This window comes from Pelecanus crispus, chromosome 1 (assembly GCF_030463565.1).
Source record: "Pelecanus crispus isolate bPelCri1 chromosome 1, bPelCri1.pri, whole genome shotgun sequence".
NCBI classification, from domain to species: Eukaryota; Metazoa; Chordata; class Aves; order Pelecaniformes; family Pelecanidae; genus Pelecanus; species Pelecanus crispus.
Genome location: NC_134643.1, coordinates 42369098 through 42390799, shown reverse-complemented (window position 1 = coordinate 42390799; position 21702 = coordinate 42369098). Strand labels below are relative to the sequence as shown.

Below are 21702 nucleotides of genomic sequence, written 5' to 3'. Positions count from 1 at the left end.
ACTATAAATTATGGTCATCCAGTTCATCAACACATAATGTGCCACATAACCTGCAGGACAGCTAACATAAGCTCTCCAAATTAGCATGGGATCTTATCACTCTGTTGCTGGGCTCTAAGCCAAATCTCCTCTTCTTGTCCTTAGTAGTGTGGTTTTAGAATAGGAGCTGATCAGCCAGAAACTCTTCCTTCCTTGTGCTGTAAAGTGCTCCATCTTCATACAGTAGCACACAAGTAAGGAAGGATGTGCTGACACAACACTACTTAAAAATGGTGTTTTCAGGAGTGAAGAAAATAGAAAGACCTGTTCATTTTTTCAGCATATTAATACCAGTACAAAACCAGCTATGCCATAGGATGGCTGTGAACTGTGATTACTGCTCAAACAATATAAACTCAGACTACAATTAAACGAAAGCTTCTTGAAGCCAAATTCAGACCTAATATAGGATATGCATACGTACCATTTTCTTCTAAAAAGATCTCAGCTGGGCTTTCAATTCCCTACCCTGCTTATGTTTCCTATACAAGCACAGAAGGTGAAACAACATTTATGAGCTAAAGGGTATTCCTGCAGATAAAGCTAGACATTTCTCAGAGGAACACGTTTCTGACTTGCAGGAAAGAACGCCCTCTTTTTATTGGCAAAAATTATACCAAAACACACTTCTCTAGTTACTAATAGCTGGGCTGAAACACCTCTGGAACTTCATATGTGTCGTGATTTAGCCCCAACCAGCAGCTAAGCACCATGCAGCTGCTCCCTCACTCCCCCTGCCCCGGTGGGATGGGGGAGAGAATTGGAGGATTAAGAGCAAGAAAACTCCTGGGTTGAGATAAGAACAGTTTAATAACTGAAATAAAATAAAGTAAAATAATAATAATAACAATATTATAATAATAGTAATAATAATATACAAAGCAAGTGATGCACAATGCAATTGCTCACCACTCACCGACCAATACCCAGACAGTTCCCGAGCAGCGATCGCTGCTCCCCGGCCAACTCCCCCCAGTTTCTCTACTGAGCATGACGCCCTATGGTATGGAATAGCCCTTTGGTCAGTTTGGATCAACTATTCTGACTGTGCCCCCTACCAGTTTCTTGTGTACCCAGCAGAGCATGAGAAGCTGAAAAGTCCTTGACTAGCATAAGCAGTACTTAGCAGCAACTAAAACATCAGTGTGTTATCAACATTCTTCTCATACGAAGTCCAAAACACAGCACTATGCCTGCTACTAGGAAGAAAATTAACTCTATCCATCCCAGCCGAAACCAGGACAATATGCAAGACCTCTTTAGAGAACCTAGAAGTACATACAGCTGCTGTCAATATCTGGGCAGCAATACAGTGGGACAAAGAATTAAATTACCTCTGTAAAATTTTATATCAAATCTTACACAACACAGAAAGAAAAGGTTGCGTCATTACTTGAATTATAAGACTTTCACCGAAGTCTTATACAATGAACTGGGCTATCCCAGTCAAGAACAAAGAGGTTGTTTTACTCCCATCTATTCACTCTCCAGAAAAAAACCTTCTTCCACTGAAATTTTCTGTTGTTGGTCTCTGCGATGAGTGTTTTTGTTAAAAAACTTCAGCTGATCTCTTTGGCCATGTCTGGGTCTCTGGAAAATGAAACCAGTGTGGCTTTTCAGCATTTCAATGTTTTGGTTCCTCTTCAGTACTTCAGAAGGAAGTAGGCAAGGTAACAGACCATATATTGATGACTGTGAAGGGTTACAAACTGTTGTTGCCTCTATGGGGTTAGTTGGTCCCAACAACTATGATGTTTTCTTGAGAAAAAGAATAAAAGGAATATGCAGCTAAATTTAGGCAAAACTGGGGAAAAAAAGTGCACTCCTCCTACTACTGGCTGAAGAACTTTGGGGAATTAATGCCTACTGCTATTTTGTTACGCTTTTTCTGCGTTGTAAAAAAGTCCTGAGTTTGAGGCTTTACTCATGTGCTCTGTTGAATGCAGTCATCAGCTCAGAGGGTGTATCAGCAGGTTTAGATGCAGAGTCACATGAACTTTGCTTCTGCTGAACTGACATGGCTCAGGATAGTGCTGCTGCTTGGAGATTTTTTAGCAGAGTCCCATGCTAACAGAGCCACAAAGGGCTGCCTTGACTAGTGCTGAGGTATTTTGCATTTGACGCAGACAAACCCAGACATTTATTCTGGAGTAAACTCTCCAAAGCAAAACTGAAAGTGTAGGCAAGAGAAATGTAACCCATTTGAAAGCTACTAGGAATATCAAACTTTTAACTACGTGCAGCACATACCAGCAATATTGCCTTCTGAAGCAAAATCAGAAGTACAATGTCTCATCTCTGCCATGAACTGGTACCACCTAGCCAGTGAAGATTGGTACTACAGTGCAGATCCTGGCACAGTTTGAGATCTTACTGTTTCTTCTCCTCCCACCACCAAATCGCTGTGTGAGAACATGCCTATCCTGAGCCGTGCCAGGCAATCAGCATTGCTATGGTTATGACCACATAGCTCAAGCAATTCCTACATGCCACCGACACACAGATGGGATCTCCAAAAAATGCAGGTTCCACAGTTCCTCCTTGATGCTTCCTATTGCCTTCTTAGATTTTTTCCCTTAACATTCAGATGACCTAAAAAGCTTGGCACTGAAAAAAGTTAGTAACTCTCCTCAGATTTATCCAGGATCAGTAGGTTTTGGCTTACGTATGGTTTATGCAACTGCTTCTGTGGTCCCTATAGAACGGCTACGCCAAGACCAAGGAAACCAGAAAATCCTTAAAGCTGACCAGATCCATTAGAAGAAATAGTGTTTAAACATACATGGGCAGTAAAGAAAAAAAGTTATAACGTTCACCAGCCTTTCCATACTACTGAGTTTTGATTCTCAAAAACTGAGTTAACGTTAGTGAAATGTGAGTTTGGTTGACATTTACAGAATTATCCATGTGTGCTAGGTGCTGAATTTCCATTTCACTGTAATGGAATTTGTACTTCTTACTTGAAAGTCTATCATTAAGCCCTTGTTGCAATATTTCAAACATTAATGAATATCAACAGTTTATTTTTCCCACATTTAACCTTTCTTTCAAAAAGTGCATGCCAAGGAAACTGCATATAATTGAGTCTATTATACAAAATTAAGACTGCATATTTAAACACAAGAAATCAAGAAATACTAAAATTAATGGAGCAGATATTCAGGTGCTGCCTTTGTGTTGGCTTATATTAACTCAGAATGAGGCTTAAAGTTTTCTAAATAACTGCAACTCTCTCAAAACTTCGGGTCAGCAATTACAGTAACATAAATATGCAGCCATATACACATAGACCGCATAGAACATAAAAGTGATAATAATTATCATTGTGTCTGATTTTCTGATACACTAGGTTATTTGTCCTTGAAGCACAACTCCCTTACCAGCTTCGGTCTTTTTTTGCTTTTAATTTGGGGTTTAATACACTAATAGCAGCCAGAAGAACATATGCTAAAGCAAAAGGACTAAGGGATGCTATCCCGACCATGGGACCAAACAACCCATTGCCCCAAATCTGTCTTACCATATGATATCTGAATATGAGGAACAACTGAACCCAGTCAAGCCTTATTTCAATGAAGGAAGGACTTTATATGTTTACACACAAACACTAAATCATTTTTTAGAAGCACACGTAATTCTTTCTGAGCTTTGCCGGCAGAAATACTATCTTTGGTTTACTGCAAGAGATGCGACTCAGCCATCAGATCCTCTAAGGAACTATAAGGCACCTGGAAAACGTAATTCTTTTTTGGTTGATTTCCCCATTAATTCAGGTAGGAACTGTGTGCTGGAAGGACTGTCACTCTCTGTTTGGCTAGTACAGTCAGCAGCAGAGGTACCTAGAAGTGGATGTCTAACCCCAGAAAGGTCAGCTTCCTCACTTGTGAGGTTTACATTTTTTAACTTTATAGTAAAACATATCAATTCAACGGGCTTTCCCAGCTACTCCACCTTTTATATTACAAGTGCCAACACTAGCGATTTTAGCAGCAGTGCAGTCAGTAACTGCAGGATCATTTGCATGCTCTGGGAGGGAAGGAGGACTTAAGACAAGTGATGGCACTGATTCCATGCCCATAGCCTAGATGACACCATGTCTCTAAATAAACTCTATTGCTACCAAATCAGTAATAGCATACTTGCAGTGCTGCAGCAGATCTGCTCAATATCATCCAACCAATTGCTCCAGGGAAGGTTTTAGGTCTCTATCTATAAGCTAAATCATTAGGACAACATGAAAAAAATCAGCTCCTACAAACCAAGACATCAAAACAAATACTGGTTTTAAAAGGCTTAGCTTCAGAAACTACAAAACTTACGGCTATGAAAAGCTACAAATTACTCCCGTGAGAGGCTTGTAATCAGGACTGTAGACAGGGGAGTTCCTGTGGAAATGAAAATTGTTTATGAAAATGCGAATATCCCCAAAGTCATTCCTCTCTAACTATTGCCTCAACAGAGAGCCCTCTAATTGAATTTTCTCCATTTGTGGGGATTTTTGCTTTCTCTGTCCTCCAGTCATTATGGGCCTATACTTCATCATTATCTAAGCATGTGAAATCTCCCTAGTCTACAGATTTTTTAATTTTATAGCTTCATGGAAAATGTTGTTCTAAAATTGCAGTTCCAAGGCACTAGATCAGCATGTAGAATGTTTGCCCCCTGTATTAACTGAATCAAGTGGATAAAATTACCATTGTTTCAGTACCGCTTAGGTAATAACAGTGCTGAACATATCCCCTTCTTATAGTAAACTTCACCTGGGCCTTCAAGGCTGTTCTCATTTTTAAAGAGCTAATATGATTGATGGATACTTCAGAAGAATAAAGATTAACTTTTGAAAGCATCAGTTTAAATGGCTTTTATTTGAATACTGATCCAATTTATTTAACTTTATTTTTCTTCCTTAAGAGATATGATGGTGAGGATGAAATATGTAGCTAGCAGAGCTCATGTTTAAAAATTAAACACTTTGGGAAAAAAGTTAAAAATTAAACAGTTAGAAAAAAATTAATTAAAATCGTGCTGTGCCTTTACAGGGATTTTTTTTTTTCAAGAGTGAATAATAAAGCTCTACAATGAGCTAAGAATAATCTTCTAAGTTATAATTAATTGGTACATACTTGCTCCTATTTAAAGTATGTTCTAACAATTGGAGATACACTTATAAAATTGGACCATAATTATTTATCTTCTGGGCAAATTGTGTTCTAATTTTTTAAAATGTAATTGCACACAGTTTAGACAGTTCTTTGATTAAGTGACAAATTTCAATACCATTTAGGGTACTATTTGACAAAGAAAATTAATCAGAAACATTATTCTTTATTTTTGCAACTATTTAACATTTAACTTAAGCCTATTTTTCTTGATGACTATATTTATAGTCTTGTTTAATACGTTACAAGGCTCAGATAAGAAATAACAGCGATGTATTGGTACTTTGTCGGCAGATCTGTAATACAGATTCTGTTATAAGGAACAGCACCACACAAAGTTTATTTTTTAAGACGGCCATCCCAAACCTTATACTCCCATTCTCTATTACAAACTCCAGAAGCCACCCTGCTAGCACCACTGTGCACACAGAGGAGGGGAGCATCCTCTGCCACAGCATGTGCCCAGTCTAAAGAGAAAGGGCAGGATTTCCCCCTGAAAACTGAGGCGCAGAGCTGTGATGGGCTTGACATTCAGGTGCCTGTCACACATTGAATTCAGGGGATATTAACCGAGGATGTGGCTACTCAGGGTGTCTGTGGCAAAGCTATGCACAGATGCCAGGTCTCCTCAGTCCCAGTCCTGTGCTTCCGAGCTTCAGGTATCGCATGGGTCTGACTGAGGCAGGCAGAGAATACATCATCCCGCAAGTGATGGTTACTGCTATTGCTCCTTTCCTTTCCTACGGCAGATATCCAATAACTGAACACATGACTAGCAGACTCAAGCTCTTCAACACTGATTTTAATGACTGAGTGGTGAGTGAAGCACTTCTTTCTGAGACTAATCTCTAGGTAGATATGCCTTGTTTTGTCCCTTCTGGACAGTTTTTGCAACAAAACCATGGTCCTTTATGTTCAATTGTTTTGAAGTCGTATAGAGATTGTTCCTGAATGAGAAAATTGGAGACAAATCTATCTAACTTCTAAGGATTGTAAATTAATTACTGCTAATCCATAATCACTACATAAAGGGTCATTTTATTGTGATCACACACACAGAAGTCAGAAGGTAAAAATACTACCTGAACCAGCTGCCCCATAAAGCCCAGTTTTGTCTTTCACAAGACAAAATCATTTCTTTTTTCAGACATACTCCCCAGATGATCTTTCAGAGCACTAACTCTTTGATAAACTCATGCACTCAACAGTGTTTTCTTCCTCCTTAAACAATTTTATCAAGTGCAAGATTCTACTCAAATGTTGTAACAAGCTATTAATTAGTTAAATCACTTCAGCGACATTGGCTGACATTAGCTGGCAAAGCTCTAGTAACATTTCAATATGCATGAATAGCTATGCCTGAATTTTTTCAGTAATTAAAACTTCTAGGGGTTGAGAACACAAAAGAAGAGATCCATTTTATTGTTTTACATTGATCAGACATTCATGTGTGAAAAAAATGAAAATAACTCTCATTTTTTCATGTTTGCTGCTAATGATTTCCAAAAATAGCTGGTGGGCATCAAACCCATGAAAAAAGCTAGTGCCTCTTCCAAGCACTGACAAAAATAATTAACCTGTTGGCCACATTCACACAAATACTTTTGCAGGTGGTTAAACTTAAGTATATTTACAAGTTGTTGCAAGACTGTAGCACTAGTCTGCCCATGTGAAACAAAGCAACAAAATTATGTATCTCAATTCACTAGAGAGAGAAGTAAGGGAGAAGAAAAAGGAAAGGAAGAATGCTTTGTTTGGAAAAACATTTGATTTTCCATCACCTAAGCCAGACTTCATTGAAGTGATCACAATTAATGACTGGTAATTTGTTATTTACCACTCCCTCAGATCTATGGATAGTTTCATTTATAGACATGTTACAGTCTCCTGTACACTCCTGCAGTGCAATTTGTTTTTCTGGTGGCATTTCTATTGAGTAGTTAAAGGTCCATCCAAGTAAGCACACTGCCAATTTAGGCAGGTGGATGGACAGGAATCCATTGCTCCTTGCACAGGAAATACAAATTCTGCACAAACAAGTATGGAGATTTAGTACTCTCAACATAGGCTTGTTGTTAATCGCTGTCTTTGTTCAAATTACATGATGGAAGTCATCTTACTCCATTACTTGCACATTTCTTAAGACTGATAAAGAATTAACTAGTGTTCCTATCAGTCACAGCAATGTGACAAATGTCTTTGAAATGGCAAACAGAAGGCACTGGAAAAGCCCATATCCACATTATTACACTCAAAAAGATTAAATGAGGTAATTGATTACTAGGATGCAATCGTCCAAGATCCTGATTTCATTTTTTAGTAACCAAAAGTGGTTCATCTGTAGTGCAAAACGACACACAGATGTGTTCTGACTTGAAACCCACAAATTGAACATGGCATATTCTCCTTTCAGAGATCTCTGGCCCCACCTCAGCACCCCAAGACTTCTCAGAACAACCTGGATGATTAAAAACCAGAACAGATTCAAAACATTTGGATTTGCATTCAGGATTGTCTGGCAGTCTCTACGTCTCCTCATTCACAAAGACAGACAAATGCAAACTTCATTAACCCATGGCTACAGAATGGACACTGACTTCAGTCTAATTCAGTGCAGCAGCCTGCACTCCACTGCAAACATCATCTATTCATCTGAGCATTGCTGTCCTTAGAAAAGAAAAAGAAAAAAAAAAGAAAACCCATGCCTTTCTATCTCTTGTGTTAGAAAGTGTAGACTGAACGTACACTCAGAATTGCAAAAAAAGAAAAAAAAAAGTATTAGAAAGAAGCTAAGTATTGAACATTAACTCTACTTATTAAAAAGCATAGTGAGCTTAGCTCTGTTGATCAAAGATTAGCAGATTGTTATCAACCATAAGGTCAGTGTAACAGGTGCAAGGACAAGAGACACCAAATCTGCAGACACCAGAATGCAACCCTCACTTTACACAAGTTTGATGTGGTAGAATATTGGATTTTCCCATTTTTTTTTCAATTGATGATATCTGCAAGGCAGTATTCCAAGTAAACAAAACTGATCAGAGTGCTTGTGACAGAAGAATAATAGTAAAAATAGTAAAAACTGCATTAAACCTAAAATCACCCAAAGTGATATGAAGCCCAGATCAATCAAATGCATTTACTGTAAGTTTTCTAGGGGTATTGAGGCAATTAATTAAGGTACTTTGTTTCCATTTAAAAGACAGCAACCAATAAATAGCAATGGTTACATTTCTAAAGAAGAAAAAAGTAAGAGCAAAGGGAAGAGGCTATGACTAGCTAGGGGCCTTCCAACGGACCCAGTAACGCCTTAAAGAAACATTGCCACATAATTGTGTCTGATGCAATACTATCATCTCCCACAGCTCACTGCTGCATATTAGCAAAAGAATAGCATCACCACAGCTCTACTAACAGAACCAGGATACAAGCACTCCTTTTTCTGCTGAAGGCAAAATCAGCTGTCTCAGTTCAAAGCAGCTCTCCTACATATTCACATGTTCACGCTATCCTGTCTAACTGCCTCAAGCAAGCATACATCCACAGTCCACTTTGCCAGCAGAAATGTATACACGGCAATCTGTAGCTGACGGATGGTAAACAGCAGCTGGAAGAAAATCACGCCTGCACCCACAGACAGGTTTGCAAAGACATGCCTGTGTCTATGGATAAGTTATGCTTTGAGACATCATAGTGTGTATTCATGTTACCCGTTGTCATGAAATCTCCTGTCAGGAGTTTACAGATTGCAGCTCTCCACATGTTCTTTCCTGAACCTCAGAAATAATGTTTACTCAGTCTATCCAAGGCAGAAAGTCTGAAAATGCTAATCCTCTTAGAAACATGTTTTTCTTTCAGAATAGATATGCAGTGAAGGTTAAAGGGGTTAACAAGGCTGATTCTCAAGCTCAGGCAGGCATTGTATGGTAATTTTGTTAATTTTTTAGGCTGAACCACAATGCTGTTATATCTAAGAAGTGTGAATAATGTATTTCTTCACACATGAAAGAGCTTCACAGGGATGAGCTCGGTTAAATGAAGGCAGAAGCAAACATCTTAATTTTCTGCCAACAGCAGCTTCTCTTGTACAGCATTCTGCTGTTGACTGAATCCCAGTAACCTTACATTCTAAAACTACACAGGAAATTTCAACATGCTTATATGTTTTCTACCAGGTTTGTATTCTTCTGAACATCAACATGGAAGTTTCAAGGGTTTCCATTGCTCCGATATAAGAGTAGCATATATCCCAGCTTAACAGAGTGAAAACGTTTGCCTTCATACCAAGTCAGAAGTCAATGCAGACTTTCAAGCAAAATGTGCTGCAGCCATCAGCCATTTAAAAAGAGCAAAATTACTTAAATTAATTGATTAAAAAGACAGTAAAACATACATTGAAGTCTAATCTCAGATTTTCACCTGAAAGAAATAATGACTTCTTTTTTAACAATTGCAAGGATTTAAATATATCAATTCCTAGACCAGTACAACCAGACTTATAGCCCCTTCTACATGTGATGTTATATGTTTGGTTTGCTCCTTGTAAAGCCAAACTTCTCTTTTAGAGTTATGTTCCTTGTTTTAGCGTCACGTTTTGCCCTGCAAAAGTGGTAGTGAGCAATACCACCTAAAGCCCTTTGCATACTAAATAATCCTGGTATTTCAGGTACTCAAGCCTCCCTCCCTCAGATGAATGCTCTCATCTTTAGGCTGGAGAGTTGTATTATTTCTCTTGCTAATGAAGTAAATCCCAGTGGCTGAACTTTAACTGGAGGAGGAAAGTGTGTTGCGGTGTCTTAATACTGTCCCAAACACCTCACAGATAGACCATCAAGGTGGTCTTCTGCAGGTGGCAGATGCAGGACTGAGGTACTAAATTGAAGCTCTACCACAGTCTCAGAACTACCATTTAAAAGGGGGTTGAGGAGCCGCTTCTCTGCCAGCTGTGTTTGAAAACAAAAGGAGGAGACCTTTTCCTGCTTTAGTGACACTTTTGAAAGACATCTTTTGCAAGGACCCCTAACCCTATGATCGCCATTTACATATTCATTTGGCATAGGCATCTTTCTACCTGTAGTGCTGGACCCTAAGAGGGCCCACTCTCTCTTCACAGTCTCCTGTTAAGAGGCTTTTCACTCAGCATAGTGAATGCCACCAACTTCATTTAGAGCTTCCCAAATCCCCTTGTAGCAAGTGTAACTCCAAGCATCTGATTCTGCCCTGTGAGCCAGGCATCTAAAAATGAAGCACTGCAACACCTAAGTCATTTTAGAAATTCAAGCCTTCAACCCTCTCAACTGACTTGGAGGCTAATGTTGCAGATCACATGTATGTTTTTCTTTACTAATTCCATAAGAAAATCTGCAGTGCTACAGTTGGAAATCTAATGGCTTTTTCCAAATAGTGCTGGAAACACAAAGAGGACCTCTGGCTTTGTGCTATGAATGACCATGATTTTACTTGGCAAATTATTTGCACAGTAAAGAACATGTAATTACAAAGTACAAACAAGTAACTGATTATTATGATTATTTCAACACCCTACAGTGAAGAGTAGATCATAATTAATTTCTGGACCTACCAGACTAAATATAATTACTAGAAATCACAGCAACTGTAGGCATATGCTGGTAAAACAGAGTTAGATGTTACTGTATTTGTTTATTACCCAACACTTTATCCGTAATTAAATGCTACAAGTAAAACACAAAAACCATTTCAAAAGAACGTCTAAAAAGCCACAGATTAAAAACATGGCTAAAGAGTTATGAATTTTAGCATTTGTACAGTATTATTAATTGCACATTCTCTGTTATGCTTATTTTGAACTTCAACTGCAGTAACTGTCAGGGAATCAAAAACCTTCTTTATATGATTTACTGCCTGTGCATTTATGTGGTGTTTAATACCACATAATAATTTAATATTACCCTAATTTTGTATTGATTAGAATCTTGGGACACAAGCCTAATTCCCTAGTCTCATTTTGGGGTTTACTGCTTTGAAGAATTTGTGTTCTTTCCAACATGCGCTGCTTGTGAATTAGCTCACTGTATGAAACATCTTGTCTTCCAGAATAAGGTTTTTGGGAGGGGATGGGTGGAAAGGTTGCAAATTAGCCTTTATTTTTACTCTCATAGTCCAACTCAAATTCTACTTGTATAAAAAAATATCTCTGAGCTCTCTGGAACTCTTATCTTCGTGGTCTGGCTATGCAAACCCACCAAGACGAGGCTTTCTGCAACGCATCAGTCATTGTCTTTGTTCTGTTTCAGAAGAGGGAAGAGCATCTAGAAGAACTTTTAGAGTAGTTTTCAGCAGATTATTATTATTATCAACTCATCGATATGGAGTGGAACAGGCAAGGATACATATATTTTCTGTACCTGTCGCCAGCTTTCCTCACCAGGAGTTGTCAGAGAAATCTGGAGAAAGATGAGCAGCATGAGTTTCCCCTTTGTGAGGAAAAAAGCTCTGAGGGATTCCTACAGATTCTGAGGTGGCTGTTTGCAGCACGTTGACAAACAACTGTTAAGGGCATCAAACTGAGCAAAACACTTGACTGATGAGAAAGAACACAAAATGGCACCTGTTGGATGTGCTCCCTGCATTTATCTTGTATTTATCTGCTTGCTCTTTGCACTTGAGCTAGCTATTGTCTCTGAAGTGCTAAAAGAGACAGAGGTATGACTCAAACACCATGTTAATTAAATTCTCATTGTAGAATTATCATCATTTTCTTCGTGGAAAAGCAGGGAAAAAACAGATGCTGCTTTATTTTCAGGTGTCATGGTTTAACCCCAGCCAGCAACTAAGCACCACACAACCGCTCATTCACCCTCCCCCCACAGTGGGATGGACGAAAGAATAGGAAGGGCAGAAGTAAGAAAACTCATGGGTTGAGATAAGAACAGTTTAATAATTGAAATAAAATATAATAATAATAAAAAAAATAAAATCAAAAACCCCAAAACCAGCAACAACAAAAAGAGGAACAAAACCCAGGAAAAAGAAGTGATGCAACCGCTCACCACCTGCTGACCAACGCCCAGCCCATCCCCAAGCAGCGATCGCTGCCCCCCGGCAAACTCCCCGCAGTTTATATACTGAGCATGGCATCATATGGTATGGAATAGCCCTTTGGCCAGTTTGGGTCAGCTGTCCTGGCTGTGCTCAGTCCCAGTTTCTTGTGTATCTGGCAGAGCGTGGGAAGCTGAAAAAGTCCTTTACGAGTGTAAGCACCACTTAGCAACAACGAAAACATCAGTGTGCTATCAACATTATTCTCATACTAAATCCAAACCACAGCACTATGCCAGCTACTAGGAAGAAAATTAACTCTATCCCAGCCAATACCAGGACATCAGGTTTCAGTCTGAGTTGGTTTAAACAGAGAGAAGGAGTTATGGCGTACCTCTGGTACAGCAGGAATCTGAACATTCCTGAGAGAACATTGACAGACCCCTACAAATGTTGTTACTGTGAAACACAAGCTGATTTTATGCCTACCAAGCTGCTATTACCAGTAGCCTTTGCAATGTCTTTTCAATGTAAGTAGATATGAAATGAGTCTGCTCATATGTTAGTTACATTCAGTATGTGAGACTGCTATGAGAATAGCAACTGGTAAATTCTGGGGTGGCGAACTGAACAAATCCTATAATCTTAAGAAATAAATAAAAACATGTCTCTGTCTTCTTTGCAAGTTGAACCACTATTTATCAGCTGACTGTCAATCTGTATTCTGCAATTACATTATTTGTTGCAGCTATTTTTCAGAACTGTGCAGTACCTTTGGAGAAATGCCCTGCTTTAACTTAGTAGCTAGTCTCTTCCTCTGCCCTGCTGTGATGCTTTTATCATAATACTCATCATATGCTGGCAGCCACAATCTTGTGCTCCCAAGAATGGCCCCATAGAAAGGCTAAGATGAATCTTCAGATGGCTCTTTAAATTTACTCCTTTCCTCTCTTGCTATTGTTAGTAAAGCAATAAGCTTTCTTTTTTTTTTTTTTTTCCTGATGCCTCTGTCTTCAATCCTGTTGGAAAGCATGAAGACACAGGGTAGGAGAAAGCTTTGCAGGGTGACAGCTTTTTAACACTGAATAATCTACTGCTGTGCATGCTAATAGATGGTGCTAGGTTTGATTAACTAATTTTGCAAATGAATATCTAAGTAAATTACTTTTGCAGATTGTTTCCAATGATTCTTTCTCTTTAATCTTCTCTTTGAATAGTTTCATACTGATTGTTGCTGCTGACGATAAGAATTCTTATAAAACCCTGGGGTATATATTTCATAGTAAATATATCTGGTATCATCTTACACAAGAAAACCCTCCCCCTCACACACATCTCATATAAAGGTACATAGTCACAGCTTCAAGACAATTTTTTTTCAGAAGTTTCAAAGTCATATAGGAATGCAATTTCCATTAATGCTCAGTTCTTGGCTGGTTTTAAAAGACACCCAGGTACTTATGTAACTTGGTATGTCTGTAAAGGATTTTCAAAGATTACAAAGACAGACAGACATATTTTAATTGTAAACAAAAACCTGATTGGCCCAAGATGTCTTTGAAATATCCTACATGCCTATATGTCTATAGAGATCTGATCGTTTTGCAGAGCTAATACAAAATTGCGACTAAAAACATAAGACTTTTTCTCTTCTCTTTTTCTTTGTTACTTGAAAGTAAAATATTTTCCTTTAAACCAAAATATCATGTGATGTACTTAGGCAAACACTTCTATACCCACATTCCACATAACCAGAAAATCCATCATTCTTTCTCAAGAAGTGGTGGTCTTAACCTATACTCTGTAGTTATTGTCCATAGATCACTATATACTTAAATATTTGTATTTTCAGTAATATAACATTTCTTATGCTTGCTTTTAAAAAATAAACTTCATACACCATCCATGGCCCACGTTCCCTTGCCTCAGGTGAATAAACCTGTGTCTGGACAGCATAACTTACACATATGCTGTCAAACCACTACAGTGCTGCTAACGGTCAACACATCAGCTATCATGTTATGCCCTCTCTGAAACCCTACATGAGCTTTTCCATGTATTCCTGAATCATTAATTTCCAAGTCTTTACCCTTAAGTACTTCATAACATCTCCCTCAAATACATTGTTCCATCTCCTTTCTTACTTCTCAGTCCTTCTGCCTCTAACCTCTCTCACTTTTTTAATCACTTAGCCCCTTCTGCTCTCTTGCCCCGACACAGGTTCCATGTTTGCCAATGCGGTGTTCACTCATCTTTATTCCTTTAAACCCCTCCGTAAAATCCATCTTCTCGCCTTCTAGCATATAATTATCTGACAGCAATTTATCAGGAGTGAGCAGTGCCTACATGGGTGTCCCCTCCACCCACCCATACATGCAAAGTCAAATAATTCATTCTGAAGCCCCACAGACATTTTTAAGTAACAGCAAGCAACCTCTGCTTCCTCCCATACCACTCTGCAGAATGGACCACCGCGGATGGGGGTGGGCAGGAGAGGAAGAGTATGCCAGCTGTATGGCCTCTGAGTAGGAGAAACGGGGAATACACATTTCAGTTCCACTTACCGGTTCCTATTGCTAGAAATCCAATCTGAGATTAACGTTGCAGCCTGCTGGTGACAGTGTTTGTTACCGAAGCTGCAGGCCAACATGATGACTTCCCGACGCAACTCTCTGTCCGAATTTAAGAAAGCAATAAGGCTGCATTAATGAATGTGTTCGAATGTTTACAAAAAGTTATGAGTGGCAGCAACTGATAGTTGGATAACACATCACAGATAATCCAGGTATACAAATCTCAGTGTCAACTTAATGCCTACAGCTGCTGCAACAACTAAGGAAAGGTCATGGACCAAAACCAGCCCCCATTTACACTTATGCATTCTTCCTGACCTCTGTGGTCACATGAGTCCAAGTTCTTAAATATCCAGTGCAGTCAAATTTTAAATTAAAGCTTAGGAAATCATGTTCTCCAAACTCAGGAAGGAGGAATTAATCTCACAGCATCTTGCTTCTTTCCCTCTAACCCAGAAAGGAAAAACAGAAGGAAGACAAAGTAAGAAAGTATGACATACTAAAGGTGAAACCAAATTTTAGGAGGGTGCATAATTACAACTATATCCTGCAAACAAACAATAATAAAAAAAAATAAATAACAGTACTCATGTTGGTAGGATGCTTGAACAAGCGATTTGTTTAAATTATTCGTTGGCCATCCAAGCTTGAGATACATTGATGCAACTTGTCTTAAAATATACTCCTGAGGGGGAAAAGAAAAATATATTCAGTGTTAACATTTATTTTTTATTTTTTATTTGAAATTGAAATACTATTGACTATTGAGTTTTTGTCTCTCCTTTTTACCCTCAAATAATGCCCTACTTTCCAAAGATTTTGATTTGCATTTAGCAAAGCAACATGTCCACATATAATCCTCCTTCACTGCTACAGTGAGAAGTAATCTATAGAACAGCTATTTGATTAGATGCCTAGAATAAGACAATTTATTGCTATACACCTCATCAATTTTAGAAGAGTTTCTTACATGCTATTTTGAACTCCCAATACATAGATGAAAAGTTGCAAGAGTGTCAACAGCTTAATTTCTACTCTATAGCCAATCTCGACTACACAGTGCATGTTCACTTTTAAAAGAATACTGTTTTAATATCCATAGCCATGGCAAGAACATCACGTAAGTACAGTCAATTGACTTCAGAATACCGAACAATGTGGCTGCAAATGAGCTTTATACATTAAATGACACTATGTTTTAAGTTTAGGTTCTTGGTGTGCTTAAAGAACAAAACAAGCCCAAGATGTATTTTAGCTTACTTCTACTTTTTACACGGGAGACATATTTACACATTCTGGCCAGTTGTGAAGAAAACCACTGTCATTGTATTCAGCGTAATCTTTTGCCAGTGGAACTTACCAATTTGAAAAAGAGAACTGAGATATAAAGAACCACATAGGAGAGCATCTATTTCTTATTGTGGATGCACGGGCATGTATATATGATGTCAACGCAAAAGGAGATTCATAGTGCAGCTTTCTCTAGCAGATATCTTATTCTGTGACTAAAAAGACTTTTTATTTCCTCTGCTATCACCTCTGCTTTCAAAGCTCTCATCAGTAGTGATAAAACACAACCCAGCTGTGAATTTTACTGGTTTTATTTATTAAAATTGTGTTTTCTTTACACAGCCATGTTTAAAAGTGAAATAGCAATCGCAGACTCGTAAGAATTTTTCTGTGCAGTTAACAACAGACTAAACATGCAAGTTATTTCCACATCATTTTATATTATGGCTCTGGTTTGCATGTAGGCCCACATTGTAGGTTCATAAAGAAAGAATCTCAACGTGTCTTTATTAATCTTTAGTATATGTTCTACAAAAATAATTTTCCATGTCAGCAGGTAGCTCTGTTTATATATATGTGTGTGTGTGTATATACACATATATATACACACCCAGCCACATCTAGCTTCCTGCTTTCTGTGCATGTGTGTCTCTGGTCACACACACACAAGCACATATATGTTTAAGAAGAAAAAAGCAGCTTTAAGCATTTCAGGCATTAGAGAGTTCCTTCATTTGAAGGCTTTACAAAATTACCTAGAATTACAGTATGTTGGCCACTGAAAATATGTAGACTATATAAAATTCGTAGTGAATAAAAAAACCCCAAGAGTTCATAATTGTCACCGGCTACAATCAAATCCTGTGTACTTCATCAAACATGCTTCAGTGTAGCTAGGATTTTTTTTTTTTATTTCAGGTAAAATGTTAAAATGTTTGTCATGTCTATCTTAATTACCTACTGCTAGCTGTTACTGCTGTCCCTTCAGACCCAATTATGAATGGGCTTTTGATTCAATGGTGATCTAATCCTTGTTAATTAAGGTAACTCCATTGAATTTACCATGGCTTTTTGGATGAAATAATGAATACAAATCTTTAGTTCAGTTGCATGCATCCTGTTCAGTTGTGCCTGCATTTGGTGTCCTTGCTGAGCTTGGGCATCAATCTAAATATCGCCGTGGGGCTCCTCAAAAGAGAAAATCTGGAAATAGATTACTTTGGCTCTTTTAAGTGAAATGCTTTATTTGTCATAATATTTTATAGGAGGGATAATTACCTTTCCTTCTACTAATCATATATACTTCAAACAACAGTCATCACTGTTCAGATGCAAATGAACCAAAGCTTGACAATTGCTATGTTTAAATAAAGAATAATTAGGGAAAAAGCTAATATCCCTAGGTCATTTACAGTGTCTGACTGGGGAATAGTTCAACTCTTGGCAATGAACAGAGAGAGAGTGAGAGAAAGGCAGGGGTGAGAGAGAGAGAGAAAGGGAGAGAGGGAGCAAAGGACGGGGGGGAGGAGAGGAAGGAAGGAAGGAAGGAAGGAAGGAAGGAAGGAAGGAAGGAAGGAAGGAAGGAAGGAAGGAAGGAAGGAAGGAAGGAAGGAAGGAAGGAAGGAAGGAAGGAAGGAAGGAAGGAAGGAAGGAAGGAAGGAAGGAAGGAAGGAAGGAAGGAAGGAAGGAAGGCAGGCTGTATCTCTTACATTGAAGATATTGTAGCTTTCTGTGCGGTCCAGCAATTTATCTAGAGGATAAAGAGCTCGGCTGGCAGCATGCCAAGGCAGAAAATCCTTCTCCTCTGAAAGGTATCTGATAATCTCCAAAGGAATATTTTGAGGCAAATAACCAGCTCTGCAAAATAAAAGAAGTTAGCATCAAATTGTTTTTGCAGAACATACATGATGAGGCAAAAATTACTTCTTTTTTTTCCAAATGAAATTAAAAGGCAGAAGAACACAATAAACTCATCACATTATAATGACATAAAAGTCACCCTTATAAAAACCAGCAACTCAGAGTCTCTCCCAACACACGTGTAAGCATACTTACTGGAAGAAGGAAGGCATGAAGACACATGAAAGAAAACTAGACAAGCTACACCTACTTTTTATGGATTCCTGTGGTTATAAAAGACACGAAGGATGAAGTAAATGACTTTAAGCAAAAAAAACCAAAAAGAAGGTGCTGCTTTGCTGATTTGTAAGATAGAAAGCTGTCTGCATAAAATCAACAACCCAAGGCATTTTGCTTCAGAGAACATTTCTATTGGCCATGGGCAATTGGGAAGAACTAATGGAGAAGAAGCATCCTTTAGTTTTACAGTTCTCCTCCCCACTCTTTTTTCTCTCCTTTAGAGCTGCCTTGTCTTCTACCCACCTTAAGCCATTTTGGAATGACTTATTTTATTAAACTGAAGTAGCATTCAGTGACATCACTTTGGTGAAGGATGTTTTATCACTTTCCACATAAACCATGTTTTTTTCAGGTGTATATAAATCAATCAGCTAGAATTTTGCCCCATTTTTTTACAGTCATAAAGGACCTCTCCCTGCAACGGAGAGTTTAGCAGGGTTTCAGGAAGGCTTTTTAAATTAATAGCTTTACAAGTAAAGTGCAATACAGACACAAACATTTGAAAGCTGCTTTTTAAAACTGAGTACTGGAAACATCAAGCTTTAGGATTTGCACTCATTTTCTTTTTCAGAACAGCATTTTTTCTTAACTATCCAGACTGCAGAAACAAAGTGTAACCCTGTGGGTGTGAACTTTCCAGAAACACACAGGTCTATTCTTCTTCTGATGCATGTGTTTAAATCCCAAAGGAGTTCTCTACCTGCCTAGAGAGGAGATAATGATTCTGTTTTCATTAAACACTTAAAGTCAGCAAGTTGGATTCCACAAGCTTCAATTTAACATAAGCTACAGTATGATATATCTTCATAGACTATCTTTCCTCCTTGTTGGTTGCAAATGTTCCCCTTAATTTTGATCGCTGTCTGGGGAAGAGATATACGCATATAGCAAATGAAGAAAATTACACAGATTATTATGAAAATGAACAAGTACCTACATGTTGATATAAATGTTGATCTCAGTTGTAACAGCATATAAAAACTACTTTGCTAAAATATTTGAAATAGATTGTTCTTTTTGATACAGTCCAAATTCATAGTTTCCTTTGCAAGGTGCACCACATCCATGTAAGCCATTGTTTTTTCACACTCTCTATTGGAAGAATTACACCCTGTTCCCTTCATGTTCTCAGGGAAGAAGTGAGTTCATGTAACAGCTTTCAAAGGTATCTATCCCATGTCCTTATGATGACCCACTCTCCAGTCTGCTTCATGTCATCTTTGTCCAAATTTTGTCAGCAAGGCTCTGTTCTCAACTCCAGTTACAGCACAAAAACAAGAAAAACAAGATCACCTGGGGAGCTCACTCTGTCACTCAGGAACTGAGCAGATATGAAATGAGAATGGTGGTGCTCTTAGAGAGGGTGGTGGACAGAGTTCAGTGCATCTGAAGACAGAGAAAGTAATCTAACTGTAAATTACTCTATTTTATAGGTCTTTCTTATTTCTGAAGCAGCAGAATATCATCAAGATGAGTTAAGTTCTAGGTCTTAATACTTTGTAAAGATGTGTAACCATAATTAATGGAGCCAGAAGCAAGCTGGATTGACTGCAGTTAAAAAACTTGGACATAACGTTAGGAAAGAGGTAAACTAGCCTGAAGTTGCATATATGTAATTAGTTCCTAATGGGATTTGTGATTATTGTTACTGATAATTTGATTGACATGAGAAAGTGTGGAAGAAGGAACAAGAGGAATAGCTCTAGGAAACATGCTGCTTAAGGAATAAACAGACAAATGTTTATTATAGCTGCACTAATGGACATTTAGGACCTTGCTTCTGAAATTAAATCTCTCTATGTTATGTGCAACAGGGAAATCATCACTGCAAAACAAACAGATTACTTCTTTTTAAGCTTAACTTCTCCATAAAGACACATAAGAATTGAAGTCAGAGAGATCTATCACTTATTCCTGAGCTTTCCTAATCAGTTTCAAAATCATGATTCTTAGCTGATGATACTCATCCTGTTCACAACTGTTACTCTCATCACTCACTGCTTCTAACTTCCAAATCTATCAGCCCATTCGATTCTGCCTGCCTCTCCCCTGTCCCCCACTTTTTCTAATGTTCCCCTAAAGGTATGTTCCTTCTCACAAAAACAGATTGTGGCAAAGTCTGAGTTTTTCCTGTTTACTCCTGAACTTCCTTCTCTTTCTGTGTATGACCCTTGAAGAGCTTATGCACAGTATCATCAAAATCAACCCCCACATCAACAGAATCAGTCCCGAGAGCAGGGACAGGGATGAGGGGAGGTCCTTGTGGGTGACATTATTATATAAAAAACAACAAATTCATCGCTTCAGATCATGATTTTGAGGGAAAGTGGTTATGGCTGCTATGACCAATGTTAAACATGTTGGGCAGATGTGCTTCAAGTACAGTTGCTAGGCTGGAACTCTGAGGAACTTGAGCAGAGACATATCTAAAATCTTCTTACAGTGGCAGTTAAGATAGGAGCACTTCCCCAAAGAAAACAGAAGTGCTTCAGGAACTTTGCCTTGGCAAAATGTTCTATATATTCTACACTATTTTATTGTATGGATGCCTACAGAAAACCATGATAGCCCTATTCTTTCATCCTCAGCCACTAAGCACTCCCAGACTATTTTCCATTACATAGTTTCTGTCAAGACGTAGTGATAAATACATTCATTGTTTTAGGAATGCTCACGAGTGTCACAGGACTTGTGATAAACATACACCACCAGCTGGTGACAACTGCTAATTGAAATCACTTGTGTCATTTATGGAGCAGGATAATAACCAAGATGAGGAAAGAAGGCAGAAGAAAGAATGAGTCTGTTCTGGATACCTCTGTAAACTCTGATGGAAAAACACAGACCTGCAGAAATGTTAAACACAAAAGTTTAACAAGTAACATTACAATAACAAGAAAAGTAACAGTAGCAACCTTCCCATCAAAGGGAAAAATGTCATATAATTTTCCTGTCATATAACTGTTGTAATATTTATTCAAAGGCACTACAGAATATAACATAAGTTAAGTACATACTCTACACATGCAGCTTGATTTATGACTCTCTCTTCCAACAATGTCACTGGAAGGTCAGTAACAGAAATCCTTATTTTTCTTGTGTCTTTTTAGCCATCAATCATATTGCTATTCTTAAAGTCCAGCAAAAGTACTATCAGATATTGCCTGCCAAAGTCCAAATGCATGAGAGCCAGGTTCTTTTCCAGCTTAGCTATCTCAGAGGAAAATTGAAATATTGTCTTCCACTTGGGCAGTAACTGATTATGGGCTATACTGAAACCAGGTAACAAACATAAACAGTGCAGAAATACTGTGATGTCCAATCTTATGTCTGGTCTGAAACAGTCACACTTTCTCCAGGTATGTCTCCAGTAGCCACCTGAGATTCTTTGCAAGCATGTATCTACAACCAAAAATTCTGCAGAGGAATCTGGGGTGGTCTTGGCAATTATCTTACAAGATAAAATAGTCAAATCAAAGTGT

The 21702-nt window shown here is 38.2% G+C and overlaps 1 protein-coding gene across 1 annotated transcript in view; it reads right to left on the bottom strand.

Annotated features, from left to right (window-relative positions):
- Nucleotides 1-21702, bottom strand: part of TRHDE (thyrotropin releasing hormone degrading enzyme) — a 210334-nt gene that overhangs the window by 8171 nt on the left and 180461 nt on the right. Inside the window, exons 13-15 of the mRNA XM_075707003.1 lie at nt 17791-17938; nt 15379-15476; nt 14783-14890 (exon numbers count right to left, since the gene is read on the bottom strand). Of these exons, the coding sequence (XP_075563118.1) occupies nt 14783-14890; nt 15379-15476; nt 17791-17938 (354 nt within the window). The remainder of the gene's footprint in view (nt 1-14782; nt 14891-15378; nt 15477-17790; nt 17939-21702) is intronic.